We start from the raw sequence: 21,977 nt of genomic DNA on the forward strand, positions 1-21,977 counted from the left end.
ATGCTCACACTGCACCAACAGGTCGTGCTACACCAACTCTTCTGAGCAGAAACTGCAAGCCCTCTCCTCCCACATGCCCGTGCCTAGCCTGTCCCTTGCACTGGCTCTAGCTCCCTGAGGTCAAAGTACAGGGATGGAGCTAGAAATCATCACAGGGAGGAGTGGAAATCGTGTCTTCTTCCAAGAGCATCATACTTTCTTCCTGACCCTACCAGGCAGCATCCATCTATTCCCCAGCAAGGTTTCTTCCTCGGTGGCCTCTCAGGCCTTTTAACGGGCTCACACGCTTCTGAAAATCACTCCTTCAGAGAACAACCCACCTCCCTTTAAGCACCTGCTTGACTAATTTCAGGAAATTTGTTCCTGACTCAAGCTAATCCTTCCTGGCTAGTCATCTTCCCTTTCCTTCCCAACTCACTATTATCCTTTAATTGTTCATTTTATCCCTTGCGTCCAAAGTCATGTGCGGGACTGGTTCAGCAGGAATCTCTAAAACCAGTTAACACCTGGTCGTCCCCTGTAAAACTGGAGGAAACTTCATTTCTAGTATAAACTGAAGGTGGTAATTTTGGCTGATGGAAGACAGGGTTTTATGCTTCTTTTAATAAGGTACAAAATTAAAGAATTTACTACCGCTTATGTAACCTAGAGATTATTCGTGGGTTTTACACCCTTGCCCCGCTTTAACCTTAGACGCATAACTTGTTTGGGGATGGAACTCAAAAAATGAGAAGTGGCTGCCATTTGCTTTCATCTCGCTTCTGGAACTCGAACAAAAATGCCAGCTGATGAATGGCCATTTGTAACACAGATGTTAATGCAATACTAAATGAGACAAAAATCACCAATGCAGTTTGCAAGGCTCCCTGTGATGTGCAGTCATCAGGCAACGCGGAGACCAGCACTACCCTAAGCTGGCTTTGAGTGCGCAACCAATACATGTTTCGTTATTAATTTCAGTGCTCTTATTGCACACAGTTGGGTTAATTGAATGTCACAACAGTCACATTCCTCCAAATGGCACAGAAAATACGAACGGCCTTTAAAGCGAGCACCAGCAACATACGAAGGAACCATTCTGGATGTCTTCACAGGTAATTTTGCAACCTGTACTTGCAAGGTGAAGTACCTGTTACTGCAGGACATACGAAGAAGCTGTCTAGCATATTAAAAAGAACAGCTTAAGCCATCATTTGGCTCGATTCTCAGCACATTCCAGGAACCCCATAAACAAAGACAACATGTGCAATGTTAACTTTCTCTTTTATGCTGACAGCTTTTTTCTCCCGTATAATGACCTTCCTGCACAGTGTGTGTTACCATAAAAAGAAACAGAGCCCAGTAAAATTAGAGGAACTGCTTAATATCAAAACGTTTTATCTGAGGAAGACACCACCGCCAGTGTAAATATAAAAAGCACAAGAATTAAAAAGTATTTGTTTTGCTGTCTCTTCTTTAAGTTTAGATTGTTCAAACAAACCTGGCTAGAGTTTTCGGTTGCTCCACATTAGACAGCCCTTCCAAAGACTGAAATGGTACTCCAGAGAATGCAAACTTGGCTCAAATTTCAGACAATTTTCATCTTCTTCTTTCAACAAAGAGAAAACTATTTGAATGCTTTGGCCGTAGCCAAGAATTTGGATATGAAAGTCAGACCGGTAAACAAGTCACTAAAATGGGCCACCACTACACAGTTGTGCATGCTTGTTTTAAAAAAACAAACAAAAAAATACTTTTTTTTTTGGCCCAAAGGACACTTTTCTATTTTACAAGCAGAATGCTAATGTGAAATTTTAGTTAGGGATTATCTCTCTCATCTAAGTACAAAAGGAAAGCCACTTGCATTTTTGATAGACAGAGCCCAAGTTCACTCTTTTGTTTGTACAAAGAAAAGTGAAAAGATAAAACAAGAACCTCACAGGTTGGTAAAACACTGTAACAAACCAAATTGCTAACTTACAGTTTTATTTGAACTACTACAGAGAACCAACAGCCCTTCTTCACAGCATTCGTCTATCAGCATTCCCAGAAAGAAAAGCAAATCATTAAAAATATCATCATTTTGTACCAAATGCACACTAGCTTCCACCATGGCAACTACCCCACAAAACTCAGGCAAGGCAAATCACAGTTCCCCAGGATTATCATCTTTTATATCAGGGAGACTTTCAAGAGCATTATAACTGCAAGGGCTGCCTGGCAGCTAAGGCAGATATTTTCCTCACCCCAAAGAGGTTTAATTTTAGTACATTTGGTGAAGCTACATTTCTGCAAATCAGAAGACATGCCAGGAGAAAGCTGACACTAGCTGCAGGACGGAGCTTCTTGCTCTGCAGAGGGGTACATGAGAGCACTGAGCGATGCCAGGGAGACTTCTCTGAGCGTGCCAGCAAAGTCTCCCCGAGCTGGCCAGAAACCCAAGGGAAGGAAATGAGAGTGATTATATACAGCTGAGCAAGCACAGCGCAGAGACTCCTAAATCAGTGCTATGGTGTTCACTGCTGGTGTTCTGTGGTAAAAATGTTTACCATCTGTGTTACTCTCCCTTTGTTATGGACACTAATGGAGCCTTCAAACATAAAAGCATGGGGCTGGGGAACAAAAACACGGTTAAACCAAAGCACTTTAAAATCACTTTTAGCTGTATATTACATAAGGAAATCCTGACACTGAACGAAAGATGGATCAAAACCAAAACAAAGCAGTTTCAGGATGCACTCCGGAGGGCTGCACAGAGTTGGGTTTACTCAGCCCTGGAGGTCTAGTTCTGAGCTCTCAGGCACAGCCGAATCCTTTAGGTACTGAGAAGAAGCTCTCATTTGGACACAAGGGCGAAGTATGCCACAACCCTTTTCCAACAGCTGCCAGGCCTTTAAGCCCCATCCGTATAAAGAGCCTGCCTGTGGCAGCGAGTTTCCTAGGAAGCAGCTGCGTTTGTACAAAGCTTTTCTGCAGGGGAACTTCTCCGCTGCTCACCTCCCACTGCAGAGCGGTCACAAAGGCCCGGAGAGCAGGATAGTCTGCGCTGAAACAAAAAACTGAAACGCGCCATTCAACTTACTGTCTGTGCAGAAAACCAAGCATCTGTCTTGCTGTAGCTCAGCATCTCGTGCTATGACATAAACAAAGATAGGGGGAAATGACAGCCTCCGGTCTGACTTCCATCCCAGACATTTTTACTCCGTTCATCAGCATTAACGTAAGGGAAAGGAGTTCCAGTGACCTTGTGCTATCTCCACTACAACCTCAGGTAGTCGCCTCACTAAGGCTTCCCACAGTCCCTTCCTCCCTCGCTGCCCAGAACAATGCTGCAGGGCATTTAAGACAGGTCACTCCGTATTCGACAAGCCCAAGGAACAGAGCTGATGCTTGGCTGGGCTCAGATTCTCCCACTTCCATTCAACACAGCTAAACTATTGGGGAATCTGTTCCTCACCCCACAGCACGCCCAAATTCTTCGGAAAACCCGTGCCAGTTTCAACAGAGCGGTCAGTAATCTGAGGCTAACTGCTCGATTCAGGACAAGCACACAGCACAGGCTCAAGACAATGCAAGACCATCTGTCAGCAAGAATAATGCTTTTCCAGATGAGATGCTTCAGATAAGACATTACAACCCTCCTGTTACCAAAGCTGGTTCCAGTGTAATTTTAGCAGGGGCCTGAACCACAAAAAGAGCCAGGCAGAAAAAATTATGAGTGGAATTGCAGTTTGTGTTGTCTGCAGTTGGAAGGGCCTCCCGTCACTCTCACAGTGCTGAAAGTGGTTTTGGAACCAACGTGTGCCACCTGCAACATGACCAAAATTGAAACACCACATGGGTTTTAAAATGCTTTCAGAGTTGGCACAGTGTTGGAGGAGCTTCCACAGAGCACGCACACACCTGAAAAGAATACAATTGCATCTCCCTCTGGCTCCAAGACCACATTTGCCAATGCAGTCTCAGTAGAAAGATCCACTGAGATCCAGTGATGTGCTTGTGAGATCTTCCTCCTAAATTCCAGGAAATTCAGTGGCTTTGGGTTCTTTCTGCCTCTCAACAACTGCTCAAGGATTAGAGCTAAAAGGAAAGGCAGAAGGGTAAAAGGTATTGTTTGCCACAAGCAGAGCTGCCTCTGGAGCAGAGCAAATAACAATGTAGGGAAACCTGCATGGAAATAAGCCAGCAATCATGATCCTAGTAATGAAGAAAAACTCTATAAACGAGGAAAGAACAAACCACTGACCCTTCAGATCGCGGAGGGAAATTAATAGCTTTGATACTATTTTTCTGCTTCTTACCTTTCTCAGTGAATCCTCATGTAATCGAGGCATACACCTAAAATTCTCTAAGCCATGCACTTTTTTCCCTTTGAAAATTTATCTACCATTCAAAGAAAAAGCATTGAACTTACACACATCCACAGAAAACATGCACTTACTTTTTAACATTTAACAGTGACATGGTTATAAAGCATTTGCTGGGAAGAAAAGAAAAAAAAGCAAGGAAAAAAAGATACAGATTCCTTTTGCTTGACACTTTGCTTCTGATATCCTGTTTTCTGCATACCCTACAGATGTTCCTATTAAAATCTTTATTCCTTCAGGGTGCTAATGGTAGTCTGTTTGAGAGTTCAATTCATCTCTGGTGATAATCTCTTCTTAACCTCCTCTACAGCTTCCATCATTCCCTTCCAGCTGGATTTTGACAGGTTAAGAGGCATCAACCTGCCAGAGCTCTCTTGATCATCAAACTCCTACAAGAGTACCAGTGCATTCTGCTGTATGCTTACGTTTCTCTCACAAGTGTCCAGCCTTTTTCAGATGAGAAATGGAGCTTCTGACCTCTCCTCAACTGGAGACTTCTGAGTGCAGTCACTCGAGCTCCTGTAAAGAATGATTATTCCCTTTTACACACAGCATTACTGCAAACCTGGAATTGCTTGCCCTGATTTTCTCTATCTATATTACTTCTGTATCACTGCCCCGTAATGCCTTTTGGGACGCCCAGGAATTTGTAGAATCGCTGTCAAGACGTGGACTTATGGAGTCCCTTAGAGATACTCAAAAGCCAACTGGACACGGCCCTGGTCAGCCTGCTCTAGTTGACCCTGCTTTGAACAGCAGGGTCCCTTCCAACCTCAACTATTCTTCGACCCTGAGATGCCTCCCTGGCCTCTCCAAGAGCATGAGTACATTTGTACAGTTAATTCACATGTAACATTGCATTTCTATTTGTTTATTTAAGATAAGTCAGGAAACAGTAAAGTTCTGGGTTCTAATCTTGCCTGCAACATGGTAAGAAAAATTTTAAGAGTGGAGAAACTCGGTGCCTCGTTTGCATCTTGAGATGCTTTTTGACCTCTCTAAGGTATCTTTTGCTTTACAGGAAACATGAATACAGTTTGTGCCTCATAAAAGCCACCACTTGATGTCATAAACCAGGATATTTCCACCTTCACATACTCCCTTCTGAGTCGGTGTGTCAAAAAAAAAACTTCGGTGGGACAGATGCCTTTCAGGATGTAACTGTGATCTCCTTGATGCTGTGTCCACATCTGGCTTTGGTACAGTGACCACCCTGGGTTGTTCTGCTTGCTGAGTATTTGTCGAATGTTAACAGTGGGCTTGGAACTTAAGAGACTAAGGGAGGGAGTCCCTGAGGCTCTTTTATAACTAAAAGATAAACGCAGGGAGAAAAAAAACAAAACAACTTAAAATCTTCACTAAAAAATAAGGAACACCCAAAGACTTGTAACAGAACGCTAACATAAGTATTTTAAAACTCAAACATCTTTGTTTTTCCTCATATGAAGACTGACATCAAAGAAAGCAGAGCGAGAGATGGTTCTGAGGGCACTTCAGGAGAAATTTCTCTAAAGTAGGGAGGAGGAAGAGGTAACAGTGGAAACACAGGAGATCACCACATCTTTCCTACCAAACAAGCCTTTTGGGCACGATGGAATATTCCCGTGTCCCATTCAGCTTTGTTGTGCCGTGTACGCTGAAGCTCTTTGGCACAGGGGCAGTTTGTTTTCGCTGTTCTTACAATAGCGCGGGCCTTTCCTTTTCATCCGCGTTGCCCTGACCTCCCTTTTCTCCCTCCCTCCCCCCCAATCAAACAATTATCATCAGATGCAGGAAGAAGCTTGTTGTGGTTCTGCTGCTCATAACACAATTTGCTATGCTAATACTTCCTGCGCACCCTGCCAACATGGCATCTCTCCAAGACGTAAGACTGGAGTTTGGGAGATGGTCACACGAGCATGATACTTCCTACTACAACTGCTCTGCCCTTCACCTTCCTTCGCCTTACTATGGGCAAGGGCTATAAATATCAAATGGCATGAATGAAATGAAGATGAAGACTGCCTATTTGTACAAGCAGTGTGGATTGCTGTCTTTCAGAAAAGCAGAGATGCATGAGATTTTTCTTAAAACATTGTTAGTTTTCAATGTACTTGACAAGGAACTTCTGTGAAACTTTAGTTCCATAAAAATTGAAATAAACTGTCTGTTCCTGCTCAGTAAATTCAGTTCCCCTGTTACTTGTATATAAATGTAAATGGAAAAAAAAAAAAGCAGAGCTTCAAAATATCTATTGAAAGCTAATACTCTATTTTACGAGCAATGACTAAACTGTACCCGTATACTGTAAGACGCATAACAGGGGCAAAGGAAAGACTTTTGTTTTACAAGCAACATGAGTTTCTGGTGTTCCGTCAGTAGAGATGTTAACTCCAGTACTGTGCTAATGCACAGTACCGTTAACAGTACTCTAGTTTTCTCTAGTTTATTCTTGCCCTCATAGTTCTAAATGCTACTTACACAACAACATGAGAGTTAATGTCAGATTAATAGTAATACCTCTCTTCTCAACCCATATATTTCTAGGGAAAAAAAAACATTCCTAAAAACCTTGACACAGGGAATACACAAGAGAAGCAATCTGAGATCAGATGGAGAAGATAGGTATGGAAAAGTCATAGAAAGGATGACTAGAAAGAACAAATGAAATATCATGAAGAAGATTTGGCATTGCGTAAAATAAAGTACTATAAGCCTTTGTGACAGGAGGACTGAACTTCATGTATAAGGCAATAAATCCTGTCAAAAGAGACAACACAGAATAACAGAAGCAGATAATTTTAAAGACAGCATGGTTGAACACACATTCTGGATTCCATGACAGGCATCTGGAAAGAGGAACTGAAACCAGTTTTAGTTAAGATACAAAAGGCAAGAGTTTCAGCTGTGTGAACAATGAAGTGTAGAACGCAAGGAAAAGACAGCTCAGTGCATGATGACAGCACTTAAAGCCCCATACTGGCTTCCTACCTGCTTCAAAGTATATTGCAGCGTGTTAAGTTTGACCTCTGACATGGTCTCAAAGTTGGCCATTTCCCTCAGTGATGGTCCTATCAGCAGAAATATTTTAGCTCATAGATGGCCAAAACGCAACAGAACGGAGAAGTAAAAAAATTAGTTATTACATTGGTTTGTGAACTTGATTGCATACCCTACTGTTTACTCATCTTTTGTCATGTATTCTAGTGCTTTAGCAATGGGAGAACAAAATTTGCTAAAGCAATTTACAGGAATCTCTTTATTTGAACTTAGGATGCAACCCACAGTAATTACAAGCAGTGTGTGGCAATATTTTCACTATTTAGGACAGGAAGTGAAAAATACCAAAACACATCTAAAATTACATTAGGGATTTATGTAGACAGAAGGTAATTACACAAAGTGGACTTTGGCCAAGACTCTCAGAACATGAAGCAATCTCGGAACCTTGTGGAAATTACCATGGGATCTTTGGTGATAAGTGGGCTAAATCTTTGTTTAAATTGTCCTAAAAAAGAAGCCTTCTCTAACAGCATGTTATCCCTTTGCTAAGTGGATTGGCAGCACCAGCATACTCCAAAATTATGATGACATCTCCAATACTACAACATACAAGTGGAAAAAGAAAACCAACCAACCAAACAACAGAAACAAAACAGAAGCACGAGCATTTAAAAAACAGAGCAGGAGTAGACATCTCAAGTGTTTCATGTGCACAGAATTACTTGCTTCCCCCTCTAATTTATTTCAGACTAATCTGAGATCCTTTATTTTAGGTCAGTTCTATGACAATGGAAGTATGCCAATGTAACCTTCGTTTTCTTAATTAGCATTTAACAAGAAGTTTGTCCTCCTCTAGAAATATTCCCTTCCATAAGGAAGAATAACCTTGAACAGAAGACAAAACTAAGCCAAGGAGAGGAGAAAAATGAAATCGACGCTCCAATATACTTATGTACCTTTAAAATGCATTTGTTTACATACCCTCAAAGCTTAAATAAAATAGCTCTGAATGAAAAATGACTTCATTTCCCAGAAGCAAGCACAGCACTGTGTCTGTATGCATAACTACTCCAGGGAAAACCAACTGCAAAGAATGTCTCTCTTTTACACATGCTTCCTACCATGGACCATGTGGTCTTGTAACTCATTGTTTATCTTGTCTGGAAACAAAAATGCCACTAAAAAACAATCCCAAGCCAGATGGCCAGTTTCACTAATCTGACCCTATTTCTTCCAAGTAAATCTAGTCAACTGTTACAATACTGATGCCCCAAATAATCCACCATTCCTATAATACTTAGATTTGCATATTTAGGTTAGAAATGCCAAGCATATCTGGATTAAGATTTTCCCCCAGTAAAACAATGCTTTGTCATAAATTCTACTCTGAAGACCACACCAGTGGTTCGTGACTTGAACCAGACAGGTCCACACATCGACGGTTTAAGTGGAAGCACACCCACAAAACACTCTGACTAAAGCTCACCTCTCTAGCTGAAATGCGTTTGGAAGTTTCCTTTTAGGCTCCTTAAACCCTCATGTAAAGAGTGACAAACGCAGAGATTCTCTCTGTAGCCGCCCCCATGATAACAGATGACAAGATGCAGCACAAGCTTCATCTCTTGCTAATTAAACGAATCAATTAAGAGACTATTGTTGCAACTGTGTAACTGCTGTTCTATAGTGGCAATAACAACCCCACAGGGAGGTCTTTTACTACATTAAAATGCTGTCCTCCACAACTCCATTTGATATTATTAGAAACAGTTATTTGCGTCTTGCTGTCATATTAGTAGCAAAGGCAAATTATGGAAATATGCAGACCAGAATGGTCCCAGTATGAGATCAGGTTTGGTTTTCAGCCTCCGAGGGAACAATTGCTGAAATTCCAAAGTTCCCTAAAGTTCTTTAATGGAACTGATAAATCTATCAGCACAGCATCCATTTAGATTCTAGGTAAGGGTCACATATTTGCATACTTTCCTGCTAAGCTGATACAATTCAACTAGATAAATTATCATATTAACTTTACCCTCCTGAGTTAAACTGATGGAGTTCAAAATTGTTTTCGATGGTTGTCATTAATCGCTGTTACATCCTAAATGCTCACTTTGAAATCTAATTGTGCTGGTGTACCAAGGGTCATATTAATAGCATTTTTAATGTTAAATCTTTGTAAAACATGTTTATTTTACTGATATTACCACTGAAGCCTAGAAGACTAATGAGAAACAAAGTATATTTATTATCAATAAAAACTTAATTTAAAATTTACATTCAGAGACTTAAATTAGCTTTACTAACTTCATCATGCCTTTGTTTCATTAAGATCCCTGGTTAAGCTTCAAAGCCATATAAATTAATACCTCCTAAACAGTTCTTGGGTATACGCCAAAGCTGCAGCCATCAAAAAGCTGTTTAAAAACACGGGCTACACATATGTTTATTATTTGGCAGTACACATCTTCTTCAGAAAAAAAAATAAAAAAAGCTAGATCTTCATTATGATGTAACAGTCTTGATACAGCTTAAAAAACAACAACAACAAAATATTTCTTTAGCCAGACAAAGCAACTAATAATTTCTTTCAACACTGGTAAATCTGTCTACCAAAGGAAATCACTTGAGTTACACTTGGGTAACCTGTCAACTTGTGTTCCAGGAAGTAACAGGCTAATCGACTACATTCAGTCCTTGTCCTTAAAGCATTACCAAGAGGATTAAGAGAGAAACTTGCCAAATGATGTATGGAAAACCAGGATTTCTTATTTTTCCATTTGTTTCCGAGGGATATCGTGAGGGATAAGGGGCATAATTTATTATATGCAGAGACTCCTATAATACAGTCAACACACACACTGCACAATCCACTTATACGAAGGACATTCTAGGGAATTCTCACCTACTTATGATGTTATCACACATTTTCTCTGCAAATTAAAGCTTTAATTGAAAACAGAAAAAAAAGGTCAAGATTAAAAATGAACAAATAAAAAGCAAAACATTTAGGACCCCAACGCAATAGACCATTTCTAGTCCGCTTTTGTAAGACAGCAAGGCTCGCAGACCAGATTTTCTGCCTCTCAATCCTCATCCCCAACTCATTCTGTGTAATTATCCCATGTGCACCCACAGACATAATTTTAATCTGCTGATAAACTTCAACCAAATTTGAAGAAAAGGCAGATAAATCCAACCGCCTGTAAGTACAGTAGGAATTATGACTATACTTTCCACAAGCCTTCCGAAGAGCAGTGGCTGTGTTGAGGAAACAAGAGACCTAAATCCACCCTCCAGATGAGCAAAAGACAACTTGGCAGCAGCCAGTTGGCCAGCCTGCAGGTTTTCATTGGCCATCCAACATGCACGTAAGCAGCTCCAGCTTTACCTTGACACCGTTAGCTCTCACTTGAGAAGGTCTCAAAGACTACAAGAAGTTGTTCTGGGGGAACTTGTGGAACTTGATTTCCTACAGATCCGTGTCCTCTATCTGGTATGTCTCTCCTTTCTCTTAAACAACTTCAGTATCCAATATTTTCTAAGCTTCTCTTTTTTCATTTTGGAAGATTGTTAACTCGCAGGAAAGAGATGTTGTTCCCATTAGCCCCATTCTGAAACCTCAGACTGCACCCACACTGAGGCTCGAAGGATCCAAGTGACTGAAATATGTGCAAACTTCTGACTTGTTTCAAGTCAAAGCAAAATTCAGAAAGAACTCCAAGCACTTTCATATTTCTCCTTACAACAGAATCCTAAGCAAGAACCCCAAAATAATCTAAGTGATTTTAGGACATGTGTTTTGGTAACACTGGTATTTCTAAATTTCTCAGGTGCTTTCGAGAGCTCACTCCCAACAGACAGTTTTAATATATTCACTATACTTTATGCTTTCAAATATACAGATGTATAACATGAGAAGGGCATGTGTAGCTGCATGGTGGCACACCATCGTCCACATCACATCAGCTGGAACAATTCTCACTTCCCAGTCCTAATGGATGGGTCCAAATATCATTATTTTCAGAAGCTAACTCCATGTTGCATGAAATGCCCACTTTCTGCAGAATACTGCAGAAGTTTGTAGCCTGACTCAGGATTCTCGCTGTCCGTGTTCAAAAGGAATTTGCAGAAGTTAACATTTCCGAAGCGGCTGACCATTTTTCCTAGTGACGCCTTCTGCACTGTTGTAATTCCTCTGGCAGAAGCTCTACTACTAGAAGCACAGTGGTTCAGAGAGGCTCTGAAACTAGCTGAAAAGACAAAAATCTACACAACCATAGAGTTCCCTTTAAAGGAGCACGGACCCTGATCTTAAGGCTTGTGAAAGGGGAAGAGTAAGAAAACTGTTTAAAAAAAAAAAAAAGATATTGGCTTGCAAAATAAACACCTACTGGACTATATTTATTTTCTTTTGGTTAATATTCTACATATTCCAATACCGATAATCTTTGTAACCTCTGCAGGTTTTCAGTCAATGTTTGAAAGTCTGCATAAATCTTCAGTATATAAAGTCTCTGAAGTGTCACACACAGAAAGAAAAGCAGAAAGAAAGAAAATCTGTTAAGAACTGCAATGATTTGTAAGGGTGAAAGAAGCACGTTGTTAAACATCTGTCATTGTGAACTAAATCAGACTCATACAGTCCAAGCTTCCCATCTATATTGCCATTTAATTGGACTTTGTAAGAATGGAAGGAGAAAGAAAAAAGGAGGAAGCTGTCTGGAAGCTGATGAGATTATATACAGACTGAAAAGTTCCGGGACAGTTTGTAAGCCTCAGTAATAGGACAGGAAAGTTGGAAGTTTGCTGTTGAAGGAACAGCAGACAAGTCATTGCAGCAGGGAGAATGGGAAAGGGAATCAGCAGTGAGAAGTAATTGAACTGTGGCCCCTAGGGTTACCTTTGATACATAAATGATGAATATACAATAAGCCAGGAAGCAAAGGCAAAAATTTTGAGGAATGCCTGAATATAAATCTCTCAATTTCTGACCAACTTCATGAACAACATGCATAACTAATAACCCTGATTGTTTATGAAGCATCCTTCTGCCAACTTATCTGGAAGTAGTTAAAGAACAATCAAAAAGTCATTAATATTGAATGATCACTACTGTACTAGAATATATGCCAACGATATTAAAAAGCATGGCCAGGGATTGACAGAGACTAAATTTCCAAAATTCAGTTTTTTCCACCTGGAGTCTGCGGATGTAGTGGTGGCGGTGGTAAATCACTAAACTACTTTGAGTGGGTCTGCAAAAAGGCAAGCGCAATATTAACAAGGTGATATTAATCACATGACAGCATACACTCCCACAGCAAAAGTTCAGTTTTGTAAATCAAACATAGCAAAAAGCACTCAGTCAGGGATGAGACTGAAGCAATGGAAAAACCTCCAGTGAGAAGGCTGAACCAAGAAAATGGCGCTAGGGAACTCAGAAGCACCTAAAAAAGGCATGATATTTAGGCCAGAATAATTCCACTCTGTTCTACGTGGGCTCCTATATTGCATTCACCACTGAAGGAGCACTGTCAGATAACATATTAGGCAAAATGACTAATATCTGTCACACATGTTGCACCATCATTCCCCCAAAGGAAAGACGTGACTCTTTCTCTACATTGCTGTTCTGACATTAGAGAACAGAGGGTGAAAAGAAACTCCACGAATGATGAGCAGAGGATAGTGAGGGTTGCAATCTTCCTCTGCAGCTGGGGATTTTTCACAGTCTGGGACTGTCTCTTTCAAGGGAAGCGTATCACTGGGCCAGCAGAACATTGCTGTCTAGCATGGTCTTCAGCCCATGATGTAATGGATGGGATGGAGCCAGGCCACTCACTATCTGAACATAAAGAAAGCATTTCTTAATTTGAAATTCCACACAGAATCCATTACACACACTCTAGAATAAGTTTACTGCTTCCACAGACACCTGCAGTTCTCTCTATACTTGAAGCTTTCTTTGCATTAAAGGCTGTCTGCCCAGATGCATTTCGTTGCTGAAGTCCAGCTGATAGAGGCACGAGTAATCAAGTAAATAATCAAGTATCAGAATGGGACCATCAGTGGTCCAGCAGATATCAGTCCTCTAAGAGGGAAAAAAAAAAAAAAAAAAAAGTGGAACAAAGAGACAAGACATCCAAAATTGGAGGCTAACTAGAAAGAGGGATGAAGGAGGGACTATGGTTCTCTGAAAGGACTGCTCAAACCTAAAGGCTTTTGAATTGCAGAAGCTTTTTGTATAGATCTTATCAATTTTCTATAGATATTTGTTACAAATTTACTTCTGTGAGCTGCCTACAAATGGGAGACAACCTTTAAACCTCCCTGTTTCCTTGTATTCTGTCTTTTGGGTATGATTTTGGACATTAATCTGAAGCGTGGATTATCTTGTTTCCTTTTTCTTTGTACAGTACATATCACAATGAGATTTCTTGGTGTTAACAATAATGCTATTAGTAAATAAAACTACCTGAATAATTTTAGGTAAAATGGCAGAATAGCAGGACTCCATGAGCACATGATATCGCATCATGTCCACCAAAGACAAGCAAAGAGTAAAAACTCAGGTAAAATCTCAGCCATGACAATAACACATCAACTGTTCTGAAATAATCTAGGTTAGGACTCAAAATGTTACCATCTCAAGAAAAATAAACCACATCAGTGTAGTTTCCTAGTCTCCATCCATTTATTACAGCTAGAAGTATATAAAAGTTGCTCGCTCTCTGGGCAGAAGCACCCTCACATGTCTTTCAATAGCACAAGTCCTGTATCATATCTAAGTTAAATAACCCTCTACTAAAAAACAATTCACAGAAAGTAAGCTATCTAATGCCACTCTAATTTGAAGACAGAACAATACTTAAAGAGCAAAAAAATCTAGTTGTGATCAGAAAAACAAAATTGTGTTAGACCCCCCTGAATGATGCTAAGCGTGCACTCAAAGGTACGAGTTAAGGGAAAAGCAACATTTTCCCTGTTCTCCTTTAAAACAACAGAAATATGCTGCCACACTAATAGAAACATTTGCCCTACTGTCTGTGTTTGCCGTACGTTACACAGCAGAATTCGTATTATACTGTTGTCTTTCTGCTGCAATGTAGCTTTCTCTGTCCTTCGCTTAGCTAAATGAAATATCAAGGATGCTCCTAATAGAGAAGCATGCTTTTCACTTCACCTCAAAGTGGCAGCTGGCTTCCTGAAGCAGAGGTTTGTGTTTCATCAAAAAACAGCAGCAGAACTGTTTCTATTGTCCAATGTCAAAAAATCAAGTTAAACCATTTATCTAAGCTGATGCCCTCTTGACATGCCAAGGAGGCGTGCTCCCAATCAGCACGTTCTAAAAATACGTGCTGATGGACAGGCCAGCAGTGTGTACACTAAATAGCACCACACCGTCTGCCACCACTGAAGTGCCATCAAAATTTGCCCGTCAAAAGTAACACAGAATGCTCACAGCTATACCTAATGCTTTCCACTATGAAAAAAAAAAAGCAGAATAATTTTATAAATGGTTTACTATGTTGATAATAATACATTACAGTAATAATGAGAAATCAGTTTCTTGCTGCTAAATATTCTTTTCACTTACTATCTTGATTGTATTTTTATGTCAGTAAACGCTTAATAAGAAGTATGTAATTGAGAACCCAAAATGCATTTCTAGAACCTTCATTCATGATATTCCTTCATTTGATTAAACATCTACATTTGTGCATGTGCACACACATAGACTGTAGACCTATACATGTAGACAGTCTATAGAGGATATCACTGTAAGGAAAAAACCTTCCCACTCTTTACAAAAGCTGAGGGCATTAAGTTGAAATCAGAAGAGCACAAGGATGTCAAAGGAGCAAAGGACACATTAAATAAAGGAAACTAACTTAAGGGGAAGGAGAAGGAAAAGGATAGTAAGCTAGAAGAACTAGTCACAAGTGCAGACTCTGTCTTGGGAAATGTGGGAAATCTGGTAATAGAGCAAACTCTGGGAAACAGACTTAATTACTGCATCTCTACCCTGCTCACTGAAGTTCTCTCCCTGGGTTTGATCAGCAGGACACACACATAATTTATACTAAATCAAAATGGGGGAGAGAGTACTATAGGGTTTTCTTTTTAGTCCTCCGGAGAATTTTAGTTATAATCATACACTTGATTTCCCAAAATAACAAGGATCCAGTAAACACAACATGAGCTTGTCAGTAAGATTTGATATATATTATAATCTATTAGCCGTTTCATCATCAATTTTTTAAAGTCAAAACCAAATCAAAACTGTACCCTCTTTTGTCTTTTTTATCTTGTTTCACGAGGCCCAGCACAACAGTTATAGTCTGTAGGTAGAACTCCAGGGCACCTCTAACATATGAATACAAAATGTTTTCACATCTCACTTAACAAATTTAATTTTTAATGTCACTTTCCCAGTGCTACAGCACATTTGGGGTTCAGTTAAAATCTTTTCAATATTATGTTATGAAGTTGCATTAATATTTGTATCTTATCTACTTGGAGTAATTGTGTTTGTTTTCACCCAAGACTATCAGATCAGTCAGCTAGCAGCGATCTTGCATATGCAGGATGCAACTCCAGAGCTGAAACATCACTGCAAAAACAATGTTGCAGAGAAAAACTGTATTTTATGTTTTATTTATTTGCTTGATATTGAATAAGACATAAACATGTGTATGTGCACATATACAGATATACAAAAAAGCAAAAAATATTAGGAGCAGACTTCATCTCTAGAAACCATGCAAGTCTACAGGTATTCTTTTAAGTTTAATCTTACCATATTATACCTCCTCAAAAATGTCTTCATAGGATTTGTAGAAGAACTAATCGTAAGTGGAATGAAAGCATTATCGTATGCAATCTTAATGTATCTTTGTCTAAAACCTAAAGTGCATGAAGATGTCAGGACTAAATTCTAAAAGGAAAATTTCATTCCTGGACTTTCCACTGTTAGTGTCACTACTGAGAAACCTGTCGACAGCAATTAGGACAACTTAATGTAGAGGATATTTCAATTTTATTTCATTTTCAGGTGCATAAGGAACTTGGAAAAATTCAATGACAGCATTTTAATCATGCCAATCACGGAAGTGGATGCTGCTTCAATCACACACGTTTATAAGTGCCCATCACCTAACACTTAACTCAGATTAACAGCACATGAAAAATCTGTTTTACTGAGTAATTTCTGTGAAATGGTGTAAAATCTGATTGGGATTTTAAATGTACTCCTCCCCGGCAAACAAAATCTGGGAGCATATTTAATTTGAGTGAAAAAAAGCACTTTGCATCATTAAGCAGTCTTTTTATAAGAGAGTTACTGACATGCCTTCGGGATGTGAGAGTACATGCTATGGTGAAGCAACATATATCAGAATGCTGAGGTGCTGGGGAAGAGTGGTTTTGATTCTAACATGGATCAAACCTGAGTATCTTGCAATAAGCTTACTAGTTTACACCCAGTCACTTTTAAAACCCTCGTAAATGAAACAGACGCAGACTTGAATCAATTTAAATGTGTAGTGCAGATACTGTGCACTGTGCTTTGGAAGTTATCTTTAAAAATTTGCCTAAATTCAGCTGTTAAGCTCAAAATATTTGCACAATCCTAACCTTCACAAACGCATGCTTGAATGTGCTGCCAGTATCATTTACCTGTTTTCTGTTTACATTATATTCTTCTATCAAGATAACTCTTGACAATAGTTACACGTACTTACCACTGTGCCTAGAAACTGAATGCTTGTATTTCCAGAGGCATTCCGAGAAAGACGCTGGAAAAAAAAAAAAAAAGATTTAAAAACTGATTAGAAGCTTCTCAGAAATTTGAAACAATTCTATTTTCTTTGTGTCTCATCACTGTAATCAAAACTGAGTACACAAAACTACACATAAAATAGATAAAGCAGGCATTTCCTTCAAGACTTTCAGTACCAGAAGTCTAATTCGTACTTAACTCAGATTTTGGTTTTGTTTCAGTCAACTCAATAAAATTTACGTTGAAGAACAATGAAAACAAGTATGACCAAGTACAATGCAGAACAATCTTGGGCTTGCAGAAAGATGAATGTTATGAATAAAGAGGCTTTTGCCATCTCTAAGTGTCTGATTCTGTATTCCTGTTGCTCACACGTAATATTAATTTCATTTTCTCCGAATGAGAAACTTTTATATCTCTTTTTAAAATTCAAACATCCAATGATCCTACTTCAAAAAAGAAAAAAAAAAAAAGAAACATCTGGTTACCTACTGCACTTCTTGAGTTGAGAGAGGTTATGAAACAGTCTTCAAATATTATATTGTCAGTAAGCCACAAGACAATGCAAAAGAAAATGTTATTGATTCAACACAATGTTACCCAGAATCTAAACATGTCAAACGCAGAAAGAATTTTTTTCTTGTGAGTTGTCTCTTTCTTCAGTGCAAAAAGTTTTTTCTTTTTCTTACTGCTATTAAATTACTGCATATATAGACCCCAAATCAGGGCCCTAGTCATGAAATGCAGACATAATACTTACACGACAACATGCATACATACTAATACAGATCGAGAAGGTGAGTATAAAATGCAAACAGAGAGCTGCACTGAGATCTTCAGCATTTCAAAGGCCATGAATCCTAGCAACAGGGCTGCAAATCTGCTTTAGAGATCCTCTCTAGTCTGGTACCCCAGGCAGAACCAAGCAGACATCACTTAGATATGTCTAACCCACCCTCAAAATCTTTCAATTGCAGAGGTTCCACAGTCTCCCTATGCAGTTCATCAGAGTTCTCAGCATCCTTATTCTGAGGAAGTTTTTTCCTAATATCTGATTAAAAATATCCTGTGCTGCAACTGCAGCACATTATTACTCCTCTTCTTCATCACAGACAGGAAACACAGATTATTCCCTTTCCTTTTACGGCTACCTTTCAGGTATGTGAAGAGCCATTAGTCTTGTCTCCTCTTGACTAAGTGAAAAAACGCTCTACAACAACAGCTAGATAACCCCCTGAGTAAGTTTAATAGCCATAAATTAAATGCCGGTCCCTTTTTAATAATAGTGCGTGTTCCTCAACTACACTTTATGAAGTAATAATTCCTATGGCCCAAACACGAGTACTTTTTGACTTAACAGGTCACACACTGACACTGCAATCTGTACAATCATATGAAAACAAAAGATGATGTGCCAAAGCCTGACATATTTCAACAATAATGATTAATGGAATGGAAAATATGGGAAATAAAATTTCATACAAAACCTGACGTTTACTTTTATAAAGGAAACAGGAATATACACTTTTCCCACAGTCTAGGATAAACACAATCAGGTTTTGGAAACCACAAAGAAGAACAAAGTACCGGCTGCCTACAATGAATGAACCGCATGCCAAAACAAACAAGTCCCAACCACTTGATAAGCTGTCAGAAAATGGCAAGCCGAAAAAAATTAAAGGATTTAATTTCTTTTTTTCCTGGAATGCCCTCCACCCTCGTTAGAGTTCTGTCACTTATTGTGCTACTCTTTTGTCCACTTTCAAGGGTCATTAGAGACCTTTTCATGTCCTAATAAAAATTCCATTTTTTGGCTAATCTCCCCATCACACATAAAAACACAAATTAAAAAACAAAATGAAACAAAGCAAAAATGAAATGAAAAATAGAGCCCTTTTGTCATTCTCTTTAAAGGCTTTCAAAGTAAAGCCAGGTATCTTGACAACTTGACTTATTTTTCACAACTAAGAATCAAAAAGTATTTCCTCATACAAATTGTCTTTACTTCCAGCTAAACAAGCTAGCAAGCCAATTTAGCAACCTGTGGACTAGATATATAAAACCATATATATATATATATATATATATAAAAATCATATATATGTATATAAAATCAAGAAGACACCTTCTAAAACTATGGTCACAAGACAAGACAAAGATATAAACAGCCTTTTTCCTGGTCTGACACTGCTGAAGTGCACTGGTATTACAGTATAGTGAATCCTCACTGCTGTTTACTGTGTCCAAAAGAGAGACACTACATTCAGTCATCAGTAGCATCAAGAGTCAGTGTAAGAACTAAAATCCATCTCTTGAAATAACAGACAGTAAAGGGGAAAAAAATGGGGAAGGGGAGGAAAACAGTCAACAAATACAGAGGAGGAAACGAAATTTTCCTTCTGGGTATCTTTTTAAAAAAAAAAAAAAATAAGAAAGAAAGGTAGAGAAATTCTCCAAGTCACAAAACATACGTTACACCAAGACCAAAAAGAGAACTGCCAGGCTTTTGAGAAACACATTACAAAAGAAGTCAGCACATTATCATAATTAATGTTTCAAATTACAGTTGTAAATAAATTTCAGCTGTTAGATGTGATTAGATTTTTTGAAGCATATTGAAAGGAGTTATTTCTGTTCCACTGGTGGGCTTGTGTTTCTGGGATTTGTAAATGTAATTGATGTTTTCAAGAAAATGAAAGGACACGGTTAACAATTATTCTTTTATTTTCCACCTCTTTAGAAAAAGGACCAGTCTCCAGTTACTCTTGTTAAGTTAGATATTTACATATTCTATACCTCATAATAGATGGTTTCATATTGCATGTGATAGCAGGAAAGTAATCAAATAGAGGTAACAAAAGAGAATAGCTAATTATATGCATTACCATTGTTTTCCTAATAAATTGTAAATTATTTACTAAGAGGTTTACAGAAAAAGCACAGGAAGTCTACCACTTGAACAAAGACAAAACAACACTGTATGTTCACCTGTGAATACAGTAAAATTACATCGTTCGTACCAATTACGTGATCTTATACACATAACTGATACTCTTCTCATTCATTCAACTGCTAGAGCTTCGGGCTACCTTAATTAGCATAACACAAGTTAAAAGTATAAAGCTTTTTCCTGATGAGAAAGTAACACGCTAAACCTACTCTGAAAAAAAAATCACGTCAGAAAATGTTTGTACTCTCAAAGCTGCCAAATGGGCGTGAGTTTCACATAAATATTATATGTATTTTTACACACAGGTTGGAGTATGTTATACTGTATACACTATGTATATACAAACAAAATGCTTGTGTCTGCATGTAAAAATAGACAAGTGTACACAATCATACAAAATGCGTTCGATTTTCCTACTCTACCTTAAGTGTATGCTATACCACAGCCATTTCACAAACAATCATTTTAATCTGTAAATCCCAGAAAATTACCAGAGGTTAGTGTGATATGACTTTAAATTCTTCTGCTTTGCCATAGAAAATTATTTCCACTTAGCTGAGTATCAATGATCTATTCATTGTAAGATGCAGTAGGGTTACAATCAGCTTTGCATTAAGCCTGCAGTGGATGAGCACTTTCAGATAAAAGTGATAATAACCTTTACGTGAAGGAGGATAAAGCAGCTCAGCCAAATATAAAATATATATTATTGAAAGAGGCTCTAAACTGACACGGACGTTATTAAACAATAACAAGATCTCGGAAAATTTTTCACAAATCTTCTGGTACCTTGGGCTCTCCAAGCTGCTTGATGGGAGCAGCTGCAGAGAGGAAATGGTATCAAAACAAAGAAACTGAAACAGAGCAAAAGCAATTTTTCGCTTTGCTTACAATTTAAAAAAAACAATGTGTCAAGTCAAAATGAATATTCACTGGCAAAGGAAATAACGTATTAAAGTTTCCCAAACACATTTATCTTCAACTACCATATATATTACCTTTATTTGTTGAAAGTAAAGCTGGAGACTATTTGTTACAGAAAATGTAAAGGTTGTCACTTGGCCCATCTTTTTTGCAATTTTTTCAAGCAGTGGCATGACTACATTACCAGTCAGACAACATCTACCAGACTACACAAAACAAATTAAAAAAAAATCCCAAACCCAGAAAACCTGCTGATAAGTACCTTAAATAATTCCATAAGACTATAGATAAAATTGTGAGTGAAACACTGTGTGTTTTCCCAGCATGGTTCTGCTTTTCAAGATGCAGAAGTTCTTGCAGCCCCTATTGTTTCACCTCAACTGCTTGCTACCAGAAATTCTGAATGTCTTATGTCATGAATTTTAAGTGGAGAATGCTGTTCACATTTTCACCACTACCTGTAAATTCTTGAGAATTAAACCTAGTGAAATATAGGCCAGAATCATTCCCAGACAGGTTCAATTAAAAAAAAAAAAATAATAAAATAAAATAAAATACTGCCACAATAGGGAAGTCCATGGGGAAAAGAAAAAAAAAAAGAAAGAAAAAAAGTATTGTAACTTGTGAAGTTATAGCAGCTTCAGCTGCTAGTAACTCTTCTATGAAATTTTGTGTAGATGAAGGTGCATGGATATCTGAAATGCTCCACCATTCAAGTATGTCAATCCCATCTTTGGAATCCCATGGCTGGGACAGGGAGGGGAAGAAAGCTGCAGAAGTAAGCATGAAAGCATGAAGTCATCATTTTGTCAAAATGTGAAGACTGGTTTGGCTTTATCTCGCTCTCTATTTTTCCGTTTTCCCCTAGAACCTTTGCAGAAAGCAGAACGCTCCAGCACTCCCTTTTCACAGCGTAAAATCCCGGTCCACGGATTATAGCCAGGCAAGTTCCACAAAGTTTCAGGAGGGTAAAACCTCATCCCAGAAATAATGT

At 38.6% G+C, this 21,977-nt stretch overlaps 1 protein-coding gene across 5 annotated transcripts in view; it reads right to left on the bottom strand.

Annotated features, from left to right (window-relative positions):
* PCCA (propionyl-CoA carboxylase subunit alpha) overlaps nucleotides 1-21,977 on the bottom strand; it is a 284,839-nt gene that overhangs the window by 41,344 nt on the left and 221,518 nt on the right. For 4 of the 5 annotated variants that reach the window (XM_083820666.1, XM_083820667.1, XM_083820668.1 and 1 more), the window contains one exon: nucleotides 17,072-17,125. In XM_083820666.1, coding sequence (XP_083676792.1) covers nucleotides 17,072-17,125 — 54 coding nt within the window. Of the gene's footprint in view, nucleotides 1-4,771; nucleotides 4,866-17,071; nucleotides 17,126-21,977 lie in introns of those variants that run through there. The other variant, XM_083820669.1, reaches the window with a different exon arrangement.

This window comes from Anser anser (assembly GCF_964211835.1).
Source record: "Anser anser genome assembly, chromosome: 1".
NCBI lineage: Eukaryota > Metazoa > Chordata > Aves > Anseriformes > Anatidae > Anser > Anser anser.